Source organism: Rana temporaria, chromosome 3, assembly GCF_905171775.1.
Source record: "Rana temporaria chromosome 3, aRanTem1.1, whole genome shotgun sequence".
Lineage (NCBI taxonomy): Eukaryota > Metazoa > Chordata > Amphibia > Anura > Ranidae > Rana > Rana temporaria.
The window spans coordinates 451,397,180-451,422,124 of record NC_053491.1 but is presented as its reverse complement, the minus strand read 5'-3'; the positions used below and the strand labels follow the sequence as shown (position 1 = coordinate 451,422,124).

The following is a 24,945-nucleotide window of genomic DNA, read 5'->3' as shown; positions in this document are numbered from 1 at the left end:
GGAGGGAGGGAGAGAGAAAGATGGATGGAGGGAGAGAGAAAGATGGATGGAGGGAGAGAGACAGATGGATGGATGGAGGGAGAGAGAAAGATGGATGGAGGGAGAGAGAAAGATGGATGGAGGGAGAGAGAAAGATGGATGGATGGAGGGAGAGAGAAAGATGGATGGAGGGAGAGAGAAAGATGGATGGATGGAGGGAGAGAGAAAGATGGATGGATGGATGGAGGGAGAGAGAAAGATGGATGGAGGGATGGAGGGAGAGAGAGAGACAGATGGATGGAGGGAGAGAGAAAGATGGATGGATGGATGGAGGGAGAGAGAGAGACAGATGGATGGATGGAGGGAGAGAGAAAGATGGATGGATGGATGGATGGAGGGAGAGAGAGAGACAGATGGATGGATGGAGGGAGAGAGAAAGATGGATGGATGGATGGAGGGAGAGAGAGAGACAGATGGATGGAGGGAGGGAGAGAGAAAGATGGATGGAGGGAGAGAGAAAGATGGATGGAGGGAGAGAGACAGATGGATGGATGGAGGGAGAGAGAAAGATGGATGGAGGGAGAGAGAAAGATGGATGGAGGGAGAGAGAAAGATGGATGGATGGAGGGAGAGAGAAAGATGGATGGATGGATGGAGGGAGAGAGAAAGATGGATGGATGGAGGGAGAGAGAAAGATGGATGGATGGATGGAGGGAGAGAGAAGGATGGATGGATGGATGGAGGGAGAGAGAAGATGGAGGGAGGGAGAGAGAGAAAGAGGAATGGAGGGAGGCAGAGAGAGAGAGAGAGAGTGTATTAAAATAAATTGCGTTTGAAAGACTGTTTCGCAAATACTGTACACCATAAAAAAATTGCAACGATCGCCTTTTTATTCTCTAGGGTCTCTGCTAAAATGTGTATATATATATATATATATATATATATATATATATATATATATATATATATATATATATATATATATATATATAATTTTTTTTTTTTTTTTTTACTTACAATACCAAACATTTATTATATATATATATAATGTTTGGGGATTCTGAGTCATTTTATAGCAAAAAAATATATATACTGATTTTCACTTGTAAACTGTTACTATCAGGAAAGGCTTGGCTTCAAGTGGTTAATACTGACAAGAGACCAAAAGATTCCTATAAAGTGTTACCTGTCATCAACTTTCAGGAGTGACAGAAAGGAAAATGGCCGCCGTGCCTAAACTAAGATGGATTTCCCGGCTTCTCCAGCCCATTTGAAAGATGGCGGAGAAGGTATTCCTCCTTCCTCCCCGCCCTCTGGAGGCGGTGTTTCGGCTGCGGTGACGTCATGTCGTATAAAAGCCCAGGGAGGCAGGGAGGGGGCTCTCAGAAGGTTCCGGACTCGACGTTGACAGCTTGTCTTGTAAGGAACTAGCACAGCGGCATCATGAGGGAGATCGTGCACCTGCAGGCAGGCCAGTGCGGCAACCAGATCGGGGCCAAGGTGAGCGGGGGAGGGGCTGTCCTGTACTTCCTCTATAGGGGGAAAGTGAATACATTGTATCGCTTTACTGCCAATAGAGGAAACGGCGGTCACTGCGCCCCCTACAGCTGGACACACATACTGCACTTCAGTATAGAATTCTATATAATCACCACTAAAACATTCCTTATAGAGGGATCCTCTGATACAATGTATGGATTACTCTGCAGACCCCAATAGATGTAATATGGGGGTGATCAGCTTTAATAATAAAATATGGCAGCCATTTACAGTGCAATAAAACCGATCAATAGGGCAAGATTACTTGACAAGTGACAGTTTTGATCGAGTGACAGTTTTGATCGAGTGACAGTTTTGATCGACCTAAGTCAATTGGGAGTGGTAGGGAAAAAAATAATAGTCTAGGGTGGATTGATGGTGGTTTTTCCACTCCCTTATGTGTAGATTGATGTTCACAAGGGTGTGAGGGGTAAAAAATGCTATTGACCGACGCCAGGCGATTGTGTGTGTGTGTGTGTGTGTGTGTGTGTGTGTGTGTGTGTGTGTGTGTGTGTGTGTGTGTGTGTTTTTTTTGTCTGCCAATAGGGATGGTTATCATCGATCGGAGACCTATCAGTTGTGGCAGAAAATACATTGATCGTACAGAGCTGATCGAATGTGATCTACATGTATGGGTGTGAAAAAACATAATTGATCAGCCTTGTATTGGCTTTTTTTTTTTTTTTTTTCATGCCTCAGCCAATAGATGATCGATTCAAACTGTCTATATGACTTGTGGCAGAAAAAAATGATTGTACAGGGTTGATTGGATCGTACAGGGCTGATTGAACATGATCTATGTGTATGGGTGTGAAAAAAAAGTCATCGATATACCTAGTATCGTGTTTTTTATTTTTTTTCCTGCCACAGCCAAGAGATCGATGGAAACTGTCCCTATTGGTTATCGGGGGAAAAAAAAAATCGAGTATACGTGGCCGATGTATATGCCGATCGAGCGCGATCTACACGTTTTGCGTGGAAAAAAACGTCATCAATCAACCTTGTATTGGATTTTTTTTTTTTTTTTGCTACCACAGCTAATAGATCGATCAAAACTGTTTCTATTAGTTGTGGCAGGAAAAAAATTAATTGTACAGGGATGATCGAAAAAAACTTCATTAATCAGCTGTAAAAATGCTCTAACCTCAAACGCCAATAAATGCTGAAATGCCGCTCGCCAGCGTTTTTGATCCCATTGGGGGGGGGGGCGCTTAAACATTGAAAAACATAAGCCTAGGATCACACTACTGCCAACTTGATCCATTTTTTTTTTTTTTTTTTTTGTTTTGTGTGAGGTGCAAATTTTGCCTTGCGTTTTGAGGTGCGAATTTACCGCAATTTTTACCACTAATTTCAGGAGGCAGATGGTGAACAATTAGCAGAGATTTAAACTATGTGCTGCGAGTTTACTGCAAGTTCAATTGAAGCCTATGAAGATAAAATTCACATCGCACCCGTAGTCCAACGCCCACGGGACCCTTTTATTTTTATTTTTTTTCTTAGCACCAAATTCGGAACACATAGATGTCAACCAAAGCCATGGAATACTGTGCTTTTTTACCTGTGTTCCTAAACGCTTCAGATTCGCTGTAAACTCGCATCAGTGTGAACCCAGGCTGAAGGGGTTAAACTTCCCTCACAGATGGAAGTTCATCCCTTTGATCTAAAAGGACAAAGTTTTACAATGTTTCTCCTCATCTCTGATATTAGAAACTTGGCAAACTGCCTGATTTTTTATTTGTCAGTTGTTAGCAAAGAACTCTGCATAGAATCAGGAAAATTCTTTAAGATTGCGAAGGGGGGGGGGGGGCGGGGGAGAATCGCAGTCTGATTCTTTAACGATTAATCGTGCAGCTCTACTATAGGAGTATAAGTTGGTGTGTTCTATATGGCACCAAGGAATATGTTGGTAGAATGGGGGTGTGGGTTAAAGCTCTCTGTACAGCACCATGGAATATGTTGGTGGTGTGGGTTGGGGTTCTCTGTACAGCACCATGGAATATGTTGGTGTGGGTTGGTGTTCTCCGTATAGCACCATGGAATATGTTGGTGGTGTGAGTTAGTGTACTCTGTACAGCACCATGGAAAATGTTGGTGTGGGTTGGGGTTCTCCGTACAGCACCATGGAATATATTGGTGGTGTGGGTTGGGGTTCTCTGTACAGCAGCATGGAATATGTTGGTGGCGTGCGTTGGGGTTCTCTGTAGAGCACCATGGAATATGTTGGTGGTTGGGGTTCTCCGTACAGCACCATGGAATAGGTTAATGGTGTGGGTGGGGTTCTCCGTACAGCACCATGGAATATATTGGTGTGGTGTGGGTTGGGGGTACTCTGTAGAGCTCCATGGAATATGTTGGTGGTGTGGGTTGGGGTTCTCCGTACAGCACCATGGAATATGTTGGTGGTGTGGGTACTCTGTAGAGCACTGTGGAATATATTGGTGGTGTGGGTTGGGGTTCTCTGTACAGCACCATGGAATATGTTGGTGATGTGGGTTGGGGTTCTCTGTAGAGCACATGGAATATGATGATGTGGGTTCTCTGTAGAGCACCATGGAATATGTTGGTGGTGTGGGTTGGGGGTTCTCTGTACAGCACCATGGAATATGTTGGTGTGGGTTCTCTGTAGAGCACCATGGAATATGTTGGTGGTGTGGGTTGGGGGTTCTCTGTACAGCACCATAGAATATGTTGGTGTGGGTTCTCTGTAGAGCACCATGGAATATGTTGGTGGTGTGGGTTGGGGGTTCTCTGTACAGCACCATGGAATATGTTGGTGTGGGTTCTCTGTAGAGCACCATGGAATATGTTGGTGGTGTGGGTTGGGGGTTCTCTGTACAGCACCATGGAATATGTTGGTGTGGGTTCTCTGTAGAGCACCATGGAATATGTTGGTGTGGGTTCTCTGTAGAGCACCATGGAATATGTTGGTGGTGTGGGTTGGGGGTTCTCTGTACAGCACCATGGAATATGTTGGTGTGGGTTCTCTGTAGAGCACCATGGAATATGTTGGTGGTGTGGGTTGGGGGTTCTCTGTACAGCACCATAGAATATGTTGGTGTGGGTTCTCTGTAGAGCACCATGGAATATGTTGGTGGTGTGGGTTGGGGGTTCTCTGTACAGCACCATGGAATATGTTGGTGGTGTGGGTTGGGGTTCTCTGTAGAGCACCATGGAATATGTTGGTGTGGGTTCTCTGTAGAGCACCATGGAATATGTTGGTGTGGGTTCTCTGTAGAGCACCATGGAATATGTTGGTGGTGTGGGATGGGGGTTCTCTGTACAGCACCATGGAATATGTTGGTGTGGGTTCTCTGTAGAGCACCATGGAATATGTTGGTGTGGGTTCTCTGTAGAGCACCATGGAATATGTTGGTGGTGTGGGTTGGGGGTTCTCTGTAGAGCACCATGGAATATGTTGGTGTGGGTTCTCTGTAGAGCACCATGGAATATGTTGGTGTGGGTTCTCTGTAGAGCACCATGGAATATGTTGGTGGTGTGGGTTGGGGGTTCTCTGTAGAGCACCATGGAATATGTTGGTGTGGGTTCTCTGTAGAGCACCATGGAATATGTTGGTGGTGTGGGTTGGGGGTTCTCTGTACAGCACCATGGAATATGTTGGTGTGGGTTCTCTGTAGAGCACCATGGAATATGTTGGTGTGGGTTCTCTGTAGAGCACCATGGAATATGTTGGTGGTGTGGGTTGGGGGTTCTCTGTAGAGCACCATGGAATATGTTGGTGTGGGTTCTCTGTAGAGCACCATGGAATATGTTGGTGTGGGTTCTCTGTAGAGCACCATGGAATATGTTGGTGGTGTGGGTTGGGGGTTCTCTGTAGAGCACCATGGAATATGTTGGTGTGGGTTCTCTGTAGAGCACCATGGAATATGTTGGTGGTGTGGGTTGGGGGTTCTCTGTACAGCACCATGGAATATGTTGGTGTGGGTTCTCTGTAGAGCACCATGGAATATGTTGGTGGTGTGGGTTGGGGGTTCTCTGTAGAGCACCATGGAATATGTTGGTGTGGGTTCTCTGTAGAGCACCGTGGAATATGTTGGTGGTGTGGGATGGGGGTTCTCCGTACAGCACCATGGAATATGTTAATGGTGTGGGTTGGGGTTCTCTGTAGAGCACCATGGAATATGTTGGTGTGGGTTCTCTGTAGAGCACCATGGAATATGTTGGTGGTGTAGGATGGGGGTTCTCCGTACAGCACCATGGAATATGTTAATGGTGTGGGTTGGGGGTTCTCTGTAGAGCACCATGGAATATGTTGGTGTGGGTTCTCTGTAGAGCACCATGGAATATGTTGGTGTGGGTTGGGGGTTCTCTGTACAGCAGCATGGAATATGTTGGTGCTATGTAGCTGAGTTTGGTGGATTCCATGATGGTCCCCCTGAAGAGCTTTCTACTCTGGCATTCTGCGGTAGATGGTGGTGATCATGGATGACTCCAGTAGTGGGTCATGTATCCATATTCGTAGCAGGCTCGGTGTCGGTGTGATGTAGGTTCTCTCCTCCCCCCTCTGTAGTGATCGGGATCAGTAATTCAACTCATCGATCGTCTAGACAGAGGTCTAGATGTGTATTGGATATAGGTTTGAGTTCTGTTAATCCTGTCCCCATATTTAGCCTGCTCCGCTCAGCCGTGGTTGGGAAGTGATGTGTAGCCTAGGGTTATACAGGGGTGATCTTTACTCTGGAGATTTGATGGTGAATAAGGAAGACTCCTGGTCTGCGATGTGCATTTGCGCCCCCCCCCCCCCCCCATAGTACAGACAGGGCTCTGTCCTTGCTCCTAGTAAGGGTGGGGGGGTGCCTGGTCACATACAGTAATGCAGCCGGGTGTGGTAGATGTCTGTCTCACTTTCACGCTATTGTCCATTCACAGAAATGTCCGATGTGGAATAGAGGAGAGACACAGAAGAGCCTCTATTTATACACAGCTGAGTAGTGTGGATGGAGGGTGCCATGGCATAGAGAAGGGCAGCAGCTTTTGTTTTTCTGCCCTTTAAATCTGGGCTAGCCTTGCTATTTAATAGCACAGGAGGAGAGGAGTTTTATGATGCAGCAGACGTGTGCTTAATCATGGATCTCTACACATGAGACGGCCTCACCCGGCACACCCCCCACCCCCACCCTCTCCAGCCGGATCTGGCCACACCGGTGTCAGGTGACGCACATGGAGCAGGAATGAGTTGGACCCGTGTCACTGCAGAGTGACAAGACAGGCGTGGAACAACTTAACTGCTTGTATGTCAATGTGAGAGCCCTATATATAGTCCTACTAACCTATACTACGTGAAAGAAGTCATTTACAGGACCGTGGTCAGGTCTTCCACAGCGTGAACGCCAACGAGAAAGGAATGGATGAGTGGCGGGTTCTGTGCCAACATTCACATATATTTATGTTGCATTTGTAGCCTGAGGGCGTCCATCTTGGAAAATGTTACCTCTTATACCAATGATCCTTTTAGATACGTTAGGGGGAGCAATGCGTTCACTGGCCACCAATGTACAACCGGCATTCATAATGTTTAGACCAGTGGTCTCCAAACTGTAGCCCGGGGGCCCAGGCTCTTTTGCTTGTCTTTATCTTTAAACCAATTAATCTGGTATCAATGGAAATAATGCCCCATATATTGGTGGCCAAGTAGGAAGAATGCCCACCTTAAAGTGGTTCTAAAGCTGCATAGCATTGAGGAAGAAAACTTGCTGGCAAAGTAACAAACATGTTATAGTTGCCTGCTCTGTGCTGTGGTTTTGCAAAGGGTAGCCCAGATCCTCCTCTTCTCGGGTACCTCTTCGTCGCTCCTGGCTCCTGCTGAGTGCCCCCACAGCAAGAATCTTGCTATGGGGGCACCCAAGCAAAGCTGCAGCTTCTATATATATTCAGACATGGAGCCGTGGCCCAGCCCCACCCCCTCTTTCCTCATTGGCTTACTGACTTTAATGAACAGCAGCAGGAGCCAATGACGCTTCACTGCTGACTCAGCCAATGAGGGAGGAGAGTCCCAGACAGCCAAGTCTCTCGTGCAACATGGCTGGATAAGAGGGAGCTCAGGTAAGTATTAGGGGGGCTGCTGCACACAGAAGGCTTTTTATCTTAATGCATAGAATTCATTAGGATAAAAAAAACTTTCTGCCTTTACAACCACTTTAAGGAACACCTAGTAATCTGAGGAACCTTTAGGGTTTCACAGAACTCTGATCATGAAATGCAAGTCTGTTGCATCCAAAGTTGATATTTTACCCACCGAAGTGTCAATGTCTTGAGTAGCTGCGTTTTGCAGATGGGGAATTCTGGGCTTTGTCCTACCATTACCTTGGTGCCTTTTCTACAGATTTTTACAGTGCGAGATGAATATAAATCTGTGGGGGGAATAAAATTCTAAAATTGTTCAGGGACCTGTGTCTCTGGAGACATGGCAGCCCATTCAAATAAATGGGCTGCCTTCCCTTTCCTTATTTTATGAGCACAAAGCCATTTTGTTGTGCTTGAAGTCTGAGGCCCCTTCCTAAATTTACTGGAAGTATATAGTCCGAGGACGTCAGTGATGGGCGGAATACAGGCTCTGCTGGGAAACTGAGTGTTCCGCCTATCACGGAACAGCACGAGGAGGAGGCGTGGCTTTTAAAAATGGATGCCCGCAGTCTGACTCTGCCAGGGATAAGGTATGGAGATCGTCGAAGTGAGGTGAGACAATGGCACAGTGAGGGGGGGTTAGGGGGTCATCTTATTCGGCGAGTTTATCCCAAAACCAACATTTTAGCTGGAATATTAGGGGGTCGTCTTATACGCCCAGTCGCCTTATACGCTGACAAATACAGTAAGTGTCCATTTATTAAGTCGGCAGCTGCAGTATTTGTAGCTGCTGGCTTTTAATAAAAAAAAGTGCTGAAGAACTTGGTTTATACTCGAGTATATACGATATGTATATTGGGGGGGAAATCCAAGTCAGGTCTGAAGTCTTGATCTTCATATGTACACAGGAGTGCCTTTATGCAGGACGGTCCCCTCCGTGTCTTTCCTCTCTTCTCTGGCTTCTATACACACTCAACGACAACGGCATATTTGTGGATACGTTTTCTCCCTCTGGAAGTGTTTATTGGCAGAGGTGGCTCTCTCCTCTTGTGCCTAGACCCGCTTTAGCATTGTATGTGGAGCCTTAGTAAGCCACGTTGGGAGTATACTACATTGAAGGGTTTCCCTGTCTCCTATTTGTCACTTTCTACCGGCAGTTTGTGTTACAGCCCATTTCTCTACTACTATATATATATAACGAATACTTACCCAATGCCCAACAGGCTGGTTGGGTTAAAGTTTTTTTACATACACAGCCTTATTGGTGTGTTCTGCCCGAAATTCGACTGGTCTACTTCTATGCTCCTGATGAAGCGTTTTTATGCGAAACATGTCGAGTTAAAAGCAAGATCTACTACCTCACATATTGAACCCAGTTTCAAGAATATCAAATCTATATATACCCTTTGATGTCTGTGTCCTCATGTTATGAGTATACTTGTATCATAAGATTTTCTGAAATACTACTCTAATACCTACTGGGGTTATATGCTGACACTACACTGTCTTACAAGTTTGTGTACATAGATTGTTTCATATGTATTTTTTTACAAATAAATATTTATAGATTTTTACACTGATTACCTGTACCGTCAAAAGTCCCATTTCATTAGCTTAGATTAATCTAAATTTCCATACAATCAGGACGTTGCTACAATAAAATTGTTGCATCCACAGGTATTGGTCGCCCTATGTATGATGCACGTTTTGGCAAGGTCCATTTAAATTTATCTCCATATTGGTTCAGTGACTTGACCTATTGAAGTACGAGATATTCAAAATAAAACTGACAGGGAACCATAGGGAGGCACAATGGACACCTGGTAACCATAAACATAACACCATGCCACATTCAAAGAAATTCTATATTTAGCTAAGAAATACTTGAACCACAGTTTATACTACCGTATTTATCGGCGTATAACGCGCGCCGGCGTATAATGCGCACCCCAATTTTAAGAGGGAATTTTCTGGAAAAAACTAAGTTTAGCTTGTAGCTTCAATAAGTCTGCCCCATTCAAATTGATAGGTAATGAGCGAAAATAATGCAACACTCTAGGTAGCAACATCAATTTTAATAGAAATAACCCTGCCAATTGAGGACAGATCATATACTGACCACATTTGGAGATCAACCTCAAGTTTCTTGGATAAGGGGGAATAATTAGAGTGATATTGAAGAGGTCAAGCGGCTCTCGCACATACCTCACATACCTCAGAGTGGGACGAGCGCCCGCCGGAAAAATCACCGAGCCGTCATCTCCTCTCACTCGGCTGTCACGTCACACATGCACAGTCCCGCCATCGGCATTGGACCATCTCCTGTGACAGTCTCAAAAATATTCCAATTGCACACCTTCAAGGAAAATGGCCAATAAGTAAAAGGGTGCTGAAACGATTACCAGCTGGGAACCGGAAAGCAAATCATATAAACCTATTCGCCAGCACACCAAGGATCATTTAAAAAAATGTCCACATTTTTTTTAATGCATATTAGCGATCCATAAAGCTTTTTGGATCGCTAATATGCATTAAAAAAAATTTGGACGTTTTTTTGAATGATCCTTGGTGTGCTGGCGAATATGTTTATATCATCTCCTGTGACAGACGGAACACTGGTCCAATGCTGGTGGCGGAGGCGGGACTGTGCGTGTGTGACGTGAGAGCCGAGAGGAGATGACTCTCTGATTTCCGGCGGGCACTCGTTCCCCTCCGAGGTATGCTATCGGCGTATATCGCGCACCCACGATTTTCCCCTGATTTTATGGGGTAAAAAGTGCGCGGTATGCACCGATAAATACGGTATATTTTATGATTTGGTGCGGTTGTGCTTATGAAGTCCATGAACTGTGGTTCAAGCATTTATTGCCTAGATATTGAAGTGCAAGGGTCAGTATGGCAGCCAGTATCTGTACTATCCAGCAGTGGCATCATCCATGCTTCTCCCAAGAGACCTTTCCTAAAAAAAAAAAAAGCCTAGTAACGAGCAACTGCTTTCCTAACCTGTAGTGGTCAATGACATTGGTAAAATTATAAGCAGTGTTTTTTATGGGTTACTTGGCTTTGGTTAGGTCGGTTATAGTCGGGAATGACTATTCGAAGGTAGATTGTGAAAGCGGGGCTGTATCTATAGCAGCTAGTCTAACTTGCACTGGGAAAATGATCACTAGGATTTAAATTGTTGCCATGGGAACCTTCATTTTACACTACTATTCGTAAAATGGCCTTCAAGATTAGCGTAGAGCTGTAGACATTGGACATGTGTATATAGGATCCAACATCGATCATTCATAACTCGCTGCATTGGGAGACAATAGCTGTGAGAATCCAGCACAGCTGGTGGACCTTTAATCTGTCATCCGGGGTGAGGTCTGTGGCTTCTTACCGGCGAAGCCGTTCAGCTGTTTATGGATTTATGATCCTCAAAAACAGATGTGAGCTGTTTGCAAATGACAGTATAATTGGCACTCCAAAACGCCCTCCTTGTTCTGTCGTTGAATGACCAGGATATCACGCTCAATGCAAATATTTTCAGGTCTGTTGAATGGCTTTATTATACAGAGATAATGGCTGTTTACAGCCGCGTCTACACCCACAACCCGTCAGTGCTTGATGGCTCCTTTAACGCTGGTTGGGGGATGGGGTGACTGATGCTGGAAAAAACACTGCTAGTCGTAGATTCAACTAAAATGATCACGACTGTTAAAGAAATATCCAAAATTCCAATCTTTCCTTAGATCCAGGTCTTCCTAAAAAATTCTAAGTTGGGCTCTGTATTAGAATGTGGCTTAAGGCCCCATGCACACGAGACGCTGCTAAACTCGAGTTCAGAGGCATTTGGGCATTTTTTTCAGCTGCCCCTGAACACATTTAATGTTATCCTATGTGTCCATGCACACAGTCAAGTTTTTTGGCGTTTTAAAGCAGTTGGGTTTATGTCCGTTTTTCCAGACGCAACATTTTGGGTTCAGAAGCGTTTTATTTTTGCGTTTTAAACTTTGGGAGGGTCTACAATGTCTTTGAGATAAGCGCTGACAGCCGCAAACGCGGTAAAACGTCGCTAATCGCGGCAAAACGCAGCGCAATTCGCGGCAAAAACGGGCGTTTTAATGACGTTTTTGGCCTTTGAAAACGTGAGTTTAGAGGTGTTTGTAATTGCTTCTCGTGTGCATGGGGCCTTAGTGTCTTTTCAGGAGGTAGCTTGATGACATTTCAGGAATGGGTTTATTTCCGATATCTAAACATCCTCCCTTGGAATTGATTTCCTGTGTTCTGTCACTGGGTTTTCTTCTCACGCCATCACACAAGAGTTGTCGAAACCCCCCCAAGTAATGGACATGACTAGATAACGGTGACTGAGGTTGAAGGAAAGTGTGAAAAGTCTGATGGCTACACCTGATTGTCTGTCAAAATGGACTTGGGAAGGTTGAGGTACAAACCGTCTTTAAAGGCGCTGGTCATCGGGGTAGATTTGGTTTAAATCAAGTCGATTTTAAGATTTAAATCTAGTAAAAAGGCTTGACTTAAATCATCATTTTTTTTTTTTAAAGAGCAAATGTCAACTCTGACCTGCTGTTGACTCATCGACAGTCTCATTCACTTTAATGGGACGGCTTGCTTTGCGACAGTGACACAACATGGTGAGGGATGTGGTGGCAGCAGGAGAGTGGATGCCCACTAACAGGAGCTGCCATAGTGGATCTGAAATGACAGGTGCTCTTTTTAAATGTAAGGACTTATTCTTGCTGGTAGAATCTTTAACCAGTTCCCGACCCCCGCATGTACATATACATCCACAATATGGCACGTACAGGCACATGGGCGTACATGTACGTCCTTGCCTATTAGCGGGTGGGGGGTCCGATCGGGACCCCCCCCGCTACATGCGGAGGTCGGGTCCGCTCGGGGAGCGATCCGGGACCACGGCGCGGCTATTTGTTTATAGCCGCTCCGTCGCGATCGCTCCCCGGAGCTGAAGAACGGGGAGAGCCGTATGTAAACACGGCTTCCCCGTGCTTCACTATGGGCGGCGCATCGATCGCGTCATTCCCTTTATAGGGAAGACACGATCGATGACGTCATTCCTACAGCCACACCCCCCTACAGTTGTAAACACATACTAGGTGCACCCTAACTCCTACAGCGCCACCTGTGGTTAACTCCCAAACTGCAACTGTCATTTTCACAATAAAGAATGCAATTTAAATGCATTTTTTGCTGTGAAAATGACAATGGTCCCAAAAATGTGTCAAAATTGTCCGAAGTGTCCGCCATAATGTTGCAGTCACGAAAAAAATTGCTGATCGCCGCCATTAGGAGTAAAAAAAAAAATTAATAAAAATGCAACAAAACTATCCCCTATTTTGTAAACGCTATAAATTTTGCGCAAACCAATCTATAAACGCTTATTGCGATTTTTTTTTTTTTTACTAAAAATAGGTAGAAGAATACGTATCGGCCTAAACTGAGGAAAAAAAATGTTTTTATATATGTTTTTGTGGGATATTTATTACAGCAAAAAGTAAAAAATATTGCATTTTTTTCAAAATTGTCACTCTATTTTTGTTTATAGCGCAAAAACTAAAAACCGCAGATGTGATCAAATACCACCAAAAGAAAGCTCTATTTGTGGGGGAAAAAGGACGCCAATTTTGTTTGGGAGCCACGTCGCACGACCGCGCAATTGTCTGTTAAAGTGACGCAGTCCCGAACTGTAAAAACACCTTGGGTCTTTAGGCTGCATATTGGTCCGGGGCTTAACTGGTTAATATTTGAAAACAAAATTAAAGTTGAGGTTCACCCTAAAAACAAGTATTTACCATTCAATCCAGCATACTGCGACATGTACAGTATGCTGTTTTTTTTTTTTCGGTTTACATACCGTAGTATAGGTATTTCTCCCCCCCCCCCCCCCGGCTTCCGGGTAGAGAATCCCGCGGGACTGGGCATTCCCAATCGAGACTAGGTGATTGACGTATGACAAAAGCTTGCCCCCCGGCGCAAAATGCGAGTCACCAGTTTCCGAAAGAAGCCGAACTGCGTGTCGGCGCTATACGGCGCCTGCGCACCGCAGTTCAGCTTTTTTCGGAAACTGGTGACGCGCCTTTTTGTGCCGGGGGGCAAGCTTTTGTCATACGTTAATCTCGACTAGGAACGCCCAGTCCCGTGGGATTCACTACCTGGAAGCCGGGGGAAGAAATACCTATACTACGGTATGAAAAAAAATACGGTATACTGTACTTGTCGGCAGTATGCTGGATTGAATGGTATATACTTGTTTTTAGGGTGAACCTCCACTTTAAGGTTTCCTATTTTAGAATAATAAGCTGTTAGGTTAGTAAAACAGCGATATGAGAACTGATTTAATTGTACGGTTTGTACATAGATTTGCAAAACAATATTGTCCTCTAGTTGTTGCACTCCCATGCTTCCTTGGAGCCCCTAAATATGGTGGCAATGTCATCAACTTTGAGAGACATCTAGGCTCGCACATCCTCCACCTCCCAATATGCAGTGTGGGTAGCTGGTTGTCTTGTGAGGTACCTTTCATTGGGTAATACTATGCAAATGGCAGTATTGGGCAGCAGTACCAAACATGAGCATGTTGGGGGTCCTTAGTAGTTCCACTCCAATACTGTCTTGGAGCCCCCTAAACATGGTGGCAAGCTTTTTGCCATCTGAACTTTGAGGAAGATCTAGGTCCACATGCCATTATGCAGTGTGGGTACCTGGTTGTTGTTTTAATGGGTACTTAAAGTGGATGTAAACCAAAAAAATAATTTTTGGATGTCACAATGTAGAGTATAAGATTTCCTATCATCTGTGCCCAGTCTTGCCACACATAGTTAATCCAGCTCTGAGCAATCCTCTTTTAATGTTCAGTGAAAATTAACAGACTTCCAGATAAAACCCTGTCTAAATACAAAGTCCATTCCTCTCTCCTTGCTTTGAGTGATGGGTTATTTACATATCTAGCTTGGACATGTTTATCATAATATGAGGTGATCCACAGGTCATTGTATATTACCAGGATGTGTTATGTAGGGGTGTAACAGATCGTCACCGATCCGTGATCCGAACGGGCCACCCCGTTCGGATCGGCACACCCCGCGATCCGCGGAGCGCTCCGGAGCCTAGGCCTAGGAAAGTCCCCGGCTTCGGCCTAGCTCCGGAGCGGCGGCCAGTCTGCTTGCCAGAGCCCAGCGTGACACGCCTCCCCGGGGAGGCGTGTCACGCTGTGCACTGGGCTCTAGCAAGCTGAATGGGAATGTTAGCAGTGAAGCACTGGTGTGAGAGGAGGGGGGGGAAAGGGGGAAAAAAGAGCACAATAGCAATTCACAGGGGTGGATTAAAGAGGAAGCAGGAGAGGCTGTTTGGGACTTAAAGTACAATCTTGATGTTTTTACAGCAAAAAAAAAATATATATATATATATATATATATATATATATATATTATATAATATATAAATTTTTTTTTTTTTTTTTCTTTTTGGACCAATGAAAAAACGGACCTTTTTTTTTTTTTTTTTTTTTTTGCTGATCCGAAAATGATCCGATCCGTGACTCCTGATCCGAGGATCGATCCGATCCGTGAGTTTTTTGATCCGTTGCACCCCTAGTGTTATGTGGGGGAGGGGTGGATTTCTCACTTTTTATACTGTGGCTCACCTCAGATTATGAGAAACATAACATATGATAAACCTGTCCAAGCTAGATATGTAAATAACCTGTCACTCAAAGCAAGGAGAGAGGAATGGACTTTGTATTTGGACAGGGTTTTATCTGGAAGTCTGTTAATTTTCACTGAACAATAAAAGTGGATTGCTCAGAGCTGGATTAACTCTGTGTGGCAAGACTGGGCACAGATGATAGGAAATCTTATACTCTACATTGTGACATAAAAAAAAATAAAAAATTTGGCTTTACATCCACTTTAACTGCCTGTAGGATATACAATATAAGGGGACATGCCTTTAGAACTGACTTTGAACGACTTCAATATCTCTGTTCTGATCCTGCCCCAAACTACGATGTTACCAGAGTATACGAAGTGGAATTATGAGGAGCTGGTATCTGCCAACATTATGTTTGAATGACCATTATTTTTCTAGCAATGGCTGTTACAAATACAAAGTCTATGGGCCTCTTGTGTGTTTTGACGTCCCCCAACAGTGCCTGCAGTGGCAAGTTGGCGAGGTTCACTTGTGTGAGTGAGTGAATAAATGAAATTCTAAGTACCAATCCAGAACCTCCTCACTTTTGGGCAAGTCCATCAAATGTGGAACACGGTGCCATCCAGACCACAACCTCCTAAAGCAGGGGCATGGGATGCTACTGTTGCCGACGCCATGTACCACCAAAGGAGGACTTTGTAGTGCCAGTTTTTTTTTTCTTTCAACATTTTACCGATGCAATCAACCATTGCACTTCAGTATGTGGATGTATTATTAGAAAGATTACTGGGGTCGGGGCAACAATCATTCTGATTGGATGCTGTGGGTTATCATGCATTGCTGTTTGTGTTAAAGCATTTGGTTCCTGGTGTCTTCAACCTATTTATGAAGGTTGGCTTGTTCTTTGATCAGATTGTACACAGAACAAATTACGCCTTTCCTACACACGCCTGGCTGCATTGAATGATTGTACAGCTTGTACCGGGCCCCCACCCTTCGCTTTCCATTACATCAGGCATGTCCAAAGTCAGGCCCGGGGGCCAAATGTGGCCCCCCTGTTGATTTAATATGGCCCCCCTGGGGATTTGGATATATATATTGTCTGCGGCCCCCAGGGCCACAAAAGATATATACTGTATTTATTGGCGCTGCCTTGGTGGGGACAGGACAAGCGCTGTCAGATTACATGAAGAGAATCTCCTGTTTACTCAGCAGCGTCTCTATTGGAAGTCCCATCTCCTGGGCTGCCATTGGAAGACTGTTCTGTCTATCATAGGAGGCGGAATTTGTATTAAAGAGGCCATAGGGTAAACAAGACATTCTCCTGTTTGTAATCTGTCGGCATTTGTCCCGCCCCCTCCCTCTGCCCTCCGAGGCTGCAGATGGGCATCATTCAGGCTGCAGATGGGCATCATTCAGGCTGCATTGGTTGCAATGGTGAGGCTGCATTGGTTGCAATGGTGAGGCTGCATTGGTTGCAATGGTGAGGCTGCATTGGTTGCAATGGTGAGGTTGCAATGGTGAGGTTGCAATGGTGAGGCTGCATTCATGGCAATGGTGAGGCTGCATTCATGGCAATGGTGAGGCTGCATTCATGGCAATGGTGAGGCTGCATTCATGGCAATGGTGAGGCTGCATTCATGGCAATGGTGAGCCTGTGCGTGTTATACGCCGATAAATACAGTATATCCAAATAATACGCCCAAGCTCATCCTTAGTCCTAAGCAGCGCTCTGGGATTCGTTGGGGCCATGTATTCTTGTTGGGCCATGTATTAGTGCTCAGACGAACACACTTAGGCAGAATTTTAATGGTTCAAAGAATGTCAGGCAAAATAGTCAGCCCTCACGCATGTTCACTAAATCAAATCTGGCCCTCTTTGAAAAAAGTTTGGACACCCCTGCATTACATGGATGAATGGTTTGAGCCCTGCAGAGGTTCCCTGCACATTGGCTGTGTAGACCAGACTCCAGATACGGGAAGAAGCCGCTTCGTTTACCAGCAGCGGTGGAGGAAGAGCTGTTTAAAATGCACATTGGCTTCTTTTCACCAAATTAACTTTTATAGCAGTGGTTCTCAGAGTGCACTGTTTCTTGGCAACAAGACAAGATTGTATATAGTGTGTGGTGTGGCTTTTGGGCCCAAAATCTTTCTTGTAGGACTAGGGAAAATTAAAAAAATGTGTTCATATGGGTGTGCTCAGTGCCGGCCCATAACATTGTACTGCCTGGGACCAAGAATGAAATGCTGCCCCCCCCAGAAAAATCACGCCAACCAAAAGGCCCCCACATTCATTATTTTATATCATGATAACTAAAGGGGACCCGTCATGGCTCTATACATTTATAAAGGAGTATAAAGAGGACCTGTCATTACTCTTTACATGTAAAGGAATATCAAGAGGACCTGTCATGGCTCTATAAATGTATATAGGACTATAAAGAGTACTTGACATGGCTCTATACATGTAAAGGAGTATAACGAGGGCCTGTCATGGCTCTATACATGTATATAGGAGTAAAAAGAGGACCTGTCAGGGCTCTATACATGTATCCAGGAGTATAAAGGGACCTGTGAATTGCCGGCGGCCACAATGTCTTTTGCGCAAACTAATCAATGTACGCTTATTGTGTTTTGTTTTGTTTTTTCGTACCAAAAATATGTAGAATACATATTGGCCTAAACTGAAGAAAATAGTTTATTCTAAATTTTGGGGATATTTATTTAAAAAAAAAAATATATATATATATATATATATATATATATATATATATATATATATATATATATATATATATTCACACAAAAAAAACGCAGAGGTGATCAAATATCACCAAAAAGCTCTATTTGTGGGAAAAAAAGGACATCAATTTTATTTGGGTGGCGGAACGGGCTGGCGGGCATCAGTATGCTGCCCCCCTAAAAGTGCTGCCTGGTACCCATGGTACCACCCGGTCCCATCATAGGGCCGGCCCTGGGTGTGCTCACTTTTTTATAAGGATAAACTTCAGTTATGTTCTTACTTTGGTTCAGCTTGGCCAATTAAATATGCATTTGGCATACTGGATGGGCCACCAGTGAAGCCGTCAATCGCTATAATATTCGGTGCTACTACAGCGATTTCTGCAATCCCGGATCCTGCGCCAAATGACTTCCCTCTTCCAGCTAACCACAGGGGTTCGCTTACTTGGCACCACTGCTGTTCACCAAGTGCCTTGTAATTTCCTTCATCGGTCCCCTGCCGGCTCCAACACTGAACCGAACGACCAAACGCAGCCGATCACTCGGTTTTCTGAGCTCTGCCCCCTAACGCTCCCTAGAACGCTGGGCTGTGGAGGGAGCAGCAGGTTTAGGCTCTCAGCGGCTCAGAGAAGCTGGGTGATGGTCCAGGCATGTAGGTGGATCTCGACCATTTGGTCGCTGTCTTGCCTGAGCCTGGATGGTTCTGTCACATCAGACAGCGGGCTTCAAGAGGAAGTAAACCCTGATGGGTTTTACTTCCTCTTTGTTTCCCTGCAAAGGTAAAGCATAATGGGTTACTATGCATCGCAAATTAACTACAATAGTTTAATTAGAAAAATGTGAAAATTCCAAAATGAAAAATTGTAATTCGAAAATCAATTTATTTATTTTACTTTCCGAAAAAAAAATTGGGAAAATTCTTGTTTTTTTTTTTTTTTTATTATTTATTTTTTTTGCTTTTCCGGAATTCCGCATTTCCGAATTTCCCGAGTTTCCGAAAAAAGCAAAACTTTTTTTTTTGGCAGAGCACATGTCTAATAGAATGTATACAGTCTTCTATATAAGGTTCTCCTCTAAATTCTCTTCTTTCCTCCACAGTTTTGGGAAGTGATCAGTGACGAGCACGGCATTGACCCCACAGGAACCTACCATGGAGACAGCGACCTGCAGCTGGAAAGAATTAACGTCTATTACAATGAAGCCTCAGGTATGTCTGGAGGGGTTTGATCTGATTATGGTGGAGGCGTTGGTGTGGTGTTTTTCAAGCATGGTATGTTAAAGTGTAAAGGGATTAGAACCCCTGTCAGTTTTTATTGCCGTCAGTGCCCCTGTTAGAGTGAATCTCCCTATTTGTCCTGTTTATCGTTTTATAATTGAAAAAGTAAAAGAAAATCCCAAATTTTGGGTTGTCCCCAGAAAAGTAATGGAGGAGAAATCTAATCTAAGGGAGTGTTATAACCCGTTAGATTTTTTTTCTCGCCCTCTGTGTACCATTGTGGAGATTTACCTTCACTTCCTGTCCCATAGCCAAACAGGAAGTAAGAGGAAATCCCATGGTAACCCCCAGGTCACCAGAACTACACTAGTTCTGGTGACCTGGGGGTTACCATGGGATTTCTTCTTACTTCCTGTTTGGCTATGGGACAGGAAGTGAAGGTAAATCTCCACAATGGTACACAGAGGGCGAGAAAAAATATCTAACGGGTTATAACACTCCCTTAGATTAGATTTCTCCTCCATTACTTTTCTGGGGACAACCCAAAATTTGGGATTTTCTTTTACTTTTTCAATTATAAAACGGAAAATTTTCACCCATGTAGGGTTTTATTTGCATCGGGCATGTCTAAATGAGTTCAAACGGGTGGTATCATTGTGACTCTTAATTTGTGCTTTCTGCATTGTCTTTACTGCTCTAGTCGGGTGACTGAGAAGCCTATTTATTATTATTATTATTATTATTATTATTATTATTATTATTATTATTATTATTATTGTCAGTGATTAAGTGTAATGGGTGTAATGGTGGGCATGAAGTAAAGGGAATTTTCTTAGTGGAGACTTTTTTGTCATTTTTCCCACCAACTAAAACCTGTTTAAATCCCTTTTTCTTAGGTGGAAAGTATGTACCCAGAGCTGTCCTTGTGGACTTGGAGCCTGGCACCATGGACTCCGTCCGTTCTGGACCATTCGGACAGATCTTCAGGCCAGACAACTTTGTTTTTGGTAATTTTTTTGTTATTTAAAAAAAATATTCTGTTACTTTTTTTTTTTTTTTTTTTTTTTTTTTTTTTTTTTTTTATAATATTTTATATATATTTTTTTATATGATTCTGTATGAACTAAAATGAGTTCACACTATCCCTTGTATGTGGTTTATCTGTACTTTAAATTGACAGGACAGTCTTTCTCAGTATAGGTTTACTAGAATTTAAAAACCTACTCTGGGCTAAGTTGTCATCCCAAATTTGATAGGTAGACTGTCTTGTTTTCCCCATAGGAGATGTTCTGCTAGGGCTCCTTCATGTGGCGGTGATGCTTACTACCCAATAGGGAAACTGCAAGCTGAGTGTTCCAGTTGCAATGCAGCCCTATTGAACTCCATGAGCGAGTTTGATTGACCGTGCTAACCTAACTCTGTGGTGCGTAATAGATGAGCGCCAAATGGTGGACCGAAAATTCAGGATGCCGAAATGGAAAAATTAGAAAATGTCTGGACAGCCGCGCTCTGAAACTTTCGTTGCCTTTTATTGATAAAAAAAAAAGCTTTAAACACCACACATCACAGCAAAAATAGGGAACGCAGCTGCATCCCCTATTTTTGCTGTGATGTGTGGTGTTTAAAGCTTTTTTTTATCAATAAAAGGCAACGAAAGGTTTTTTTTTTTCCAGACATTCTTTCTAATTTTGCTTTGTGCATTGCTGACACCTGGGCTTTTCTGAAAGGACATGGATTGTTTTCATACACCCATCTGGAGCGGTAACTCTTTCTCCATTTTGTTTTTGGACATTGAAAACTGAAATGGACTTTGATTTTTATGTGTGTGTGTGTGTGTGTGTGTGTGTGTGTGTGTGTAATTATATATATATATATATATATATATATATATATATATATATATATATATATATATATATATATATATATATATATATATATATAAATTTTCAGCCATTACCACCACCTTTTTAGCTGCTTTGCTCTTGTGTAAAAAAAAACTCAAGAAAAATGAATCCACTGGTCCATTGCAGGCGTTAAAATTCCTGCGTGCGGCATATTTGGTCAGTTACAAAAAATGCACCTCCCATTGAAATGCATTGAAAACACAGCAAGAAATGCGAGTCACATGTACTATCAAAAACACAGCAAAATTGTGCATTTTTTTTTTTTTTTTTATTTGTATCGGCAAAAGGCGATAACCCTATTTTTGGCCAATATATACGCACATCCCTAGCACCAAATCGAAAAGTGACTGACGTGTTGAGGCGTTACTGTAATTTTTTTTGTCCCTCCGCCTTTTTTTTTTTTTTTGTTCTATTTATTGCAGACCGTTCATTTTCCATGCTAAACTGCACCACAACTGCGAGCATTCAGGTTGCAGTGCCAGCCCGTTAAACTCAATGGGTGCGTTTGACTGGCAGTGCTACCTAAACTTTGGGGTGGGTACTTTTATTGACACTCAAGGGTCTATTCAAAATTTTAGTGATTAATAGCATTAGGTGAAGCCAGTGCATTTCAGGGGAAATTGTACCACCTTCCTCAGGGCTAGTGTAAAATAATTAACAGCGTAACATGACATAAATATATCATAAATATGCATGTCTATAACAGATGAAATACTCAAAGTATAAATACATTTGTTGCAACCCTTTTTTTTTTTTTTTTACTTTTATTGAGGTAACCTCCATTTCAATAACATGGTGAAGGTGGTAATCGCATAAAAAAATAAATAAATAATAATTTTAAAAAAACACACGTGTTTTTCTTGCACAAGGAGGTGGGACTGACCTGAAGCAGTGTATGTAATTTAACTTGTGATGAGATGCAGGCAGTCCTGTCAAATTCTGTTAAAAATGCTGCAGCATTCAGGTGGGTGGCTGAGGGGGTGTAAAATGTGGCTGTTTTTTACCAACCCCCCAGTGCCCACTTCATGTGTTTCTAATCATTCTTCGCAGTATTGTATCTTGGATGTAACCATATTATGGGTCTTCTCTTGCAGGTCAAAGTGGCGCTGGCAACAACTGGGCCAAGGGACACTACACAGAGGGAGCGGAGTTGGTGGACTCTGTGATGGACGTAGTGAGGAAGGAAGCTGAAAGCTGTGACTGTTTGCAGGGTTTTCAGCTTACTCATTCCCTGGGTGGTGGAACTGGATCTGGCATGGGAACCCTCCTCATCAGCAAGATCAGAGAAGAATACCCAGACCGAATCATGAACACCTTCAGCGTTGTACCCTCCCCCAAAGTATCTGACACAGTGGTAGAACCTTACAATGCCACACTTTCTGTCCACCAACTTGTAGAAAACACAGATGAGACCTACTGCATAGACAATGAAGCTCTGTATGATATCTGCTTCCGTACACTCAAGTTGACCACCCCTACATATGGCGATCTTAACCACTTGGTCAGTGCAACCATGAGCGGTGTCACCACCTGTCTGCGCTTCCCAGGTCAGCTCAATGCCGATCTCCGAAAACTAGCTGTCAACATGGTCCCCTTCCCACGTCTTCACTTCTTCATGCCAGGATTTGCTCCCTTAACTAGCCGAGGAAGCCAGCAATATCGTTCCCTCACAGTACCAGAGCTCACCCAGCAAATGTTCGACTCCAAAAACATGATGGCTGCCTGTGACCCAAGACACGGACGTTATTTAACAGTGGCAGCTGTCTTTAGAGGACGCATGTCCATGAAGGAGGTGGACGAGCAGATGCTGAATGTCCAAAACAAAAACAGCAGCTACTTTGTAGAATGGATCCCCAACAATGTGAAGACCGCAGTCTGTGACATCCCGCCACGTGGTCTGAAAATGGCCGCCACCTTCATCGGCAACAGCACAGCCATCCAAGAGCTATTCAAACGCATCTCTGAGCAGTTCACTGCCATGTTCCGTCGCAAAGCCTTCTTGCACTGGTACACCGGAGAAGGCATGGATGAGATGGAGTTCACAGAAGCTGAGAGCAACATGAATGATTTGGTCTCGGAGTACCAGCAGTACCAGGATGCCACAGCAGAAGAGGGAGAGTTCGAAGAGGAGGCTGAAGAAGAAGTCGCATAAATTTACTCGCTGACCTACACACAAATGAAGAATTTTACCCCTTCATCCTACCATAAAAGTCCTCTCGCCAAACAGCAGGCCCCCCTTCCCCGCTGTGAGAATTGGCAGAACCTCTGAATCGGTGAGTCATGAAGAATATGGAGCTGAACTTTTTACCCTCATGGTTGAATCCACATCTAAAGCCTCATAGGAAGAAGCGCTAATTTCAAAGTCAATCGGCACTAGACACTGTTCATAGGATTCAGAAAATGTTCCTGGTGATCGTTTGTTTTCATTGTGGTTGCACTTGTTCCGAATGATAGACCAGGCCATTGTGACTCTCGTATTGTGACAAAAGGGGTCTCATCCTACTTGAGCAGAGGAGACTTGTCTTCTGTAAAGGGTTTGTGTTCGATGTAAATTGTGTTAGTGCTAGGAATGCCACCTAACGCCGATGGAGTTCTCAATGGTGATTGGCCCGTCCTCTGCATAGACTGTCCCTGGTAATTTGGGTGGAATTGACTTGTGTTGATAGAACGTCTTGCTAGTTTACTTCTTGATGGCGTAAATTGTAGTTTCAGTATTGGGGGGGCCTACTGAAATGGAATAAAACAAAGCTGTGTATGCCAACGGCCAGTTTTGTTCAATTGTAAGTTCACTGCCTTTTATATTTCATAATTTTTTAAATTGCCAAGCGTTCGTTTTTAACATGTCCCATCCTGAGGCTCAGTTGCCTGCTGTTCTCACTGCCGGCAGCTTTTGACATTCTCGGTTCACAAGTGCTGGCCGAGCCAGTAGATTCAGGGCGGTAAGTGTTTACAGTGCCCTTCTTGTGTTAATTACTGTGCCAACATTAGTATTGGATGTCACTGCCCCGTTCTTGTGCATGACGAGCCTTCGTTGCCCTCAGATCTGGTCCCCTTGAGCTCCTCCTACTTTTTGTGTTTTTTATTTTAAACACTGGCGCTTAATTTTCCCACCACTATTGGTGGGTAGTAAGTGCTTACTATTTGGTGCACTCACTGTAAACTGGCGAGGAAGGTAACATGCTGTCTCTTGAAGGATCCATTCCTAGAGGTTCAAGAGTCCTCCAGACTCTTTTTAATGCATATACAACGTGTCTCCTGCTGAATTTATTTTTTATTTTTGTCTGTATGGTTTAAGTGAATACATAAATGTGATGTTGTGAATCCGTTGCCCAGTTCATTGGACCTATTGCACATGATGAAAGCACTTACCCCCCTGGCAAATTTGTCATATCTGCACACTACACTACTGAATAAAGGCCCTGTGCGAAAACAATTTCGGTGTCTTTTATTTTATTTTTATTTTTTGAGCAAAGAGGGCAGTGTGCAGTTTGAAAGGGGGGGGGGGGGGTCTAGGCAAAGCGGCCCTAAAGACTAAAAGAAGAATCCTGTGAGGCTCCACTGACCAGATGCTAAATTGATTGTAGTAACAAACAGCTGCTAGCGTTGTACACTTCTCATAAATCGTGCAAAATAAAATAAAAATATATATACTCTGCGCTAGAGAATTTAATATTAAGTATAATGCACACTCTATCAGTGCAAATACCAAAGTGCATACATCAATATTAATAAATAGAATATAATGTATATAATAGGAAAAGAGAAAACAGAGGGCACCTCCGGGTTAAGCGATATAAAGCTTTAT

General features: G+C 43.7%; 1 protein-coding gene across 1 annotated transcript; it reads left to right on the top strand.

Annotated features, from left to right (window-relative positions):
• The first annotated feature begins 1,347 nt into the window (after positions 1 to 1,347).
• On the top strand, positions 1,348 to 24,571 carry TUBB4A (tubulin beta 4A class IVa). Its single transcript, XM_040346651.1, has 4 exons — positions 1,348 to 1,479; positions 19,116 to 19,224; positions 20,130 to 20,240; positions 22,235 to 24,571. The coding sequence occupies exons 1-4, from the start codon at positions 1,423 to 1,425 to the stop codon at positions 23,290 to 23,292; spliced, it is 1,335 nt and encodes a 444-aa protein (XP_040202585.1). The 5' UTR covers positions 1,348 to 1,422; the 3' UTR covers positions 23,293 to 24,571.
• The last annotated feature ends 374 nt before the right edge of the window (positions 24,572 to 24,945 follow it).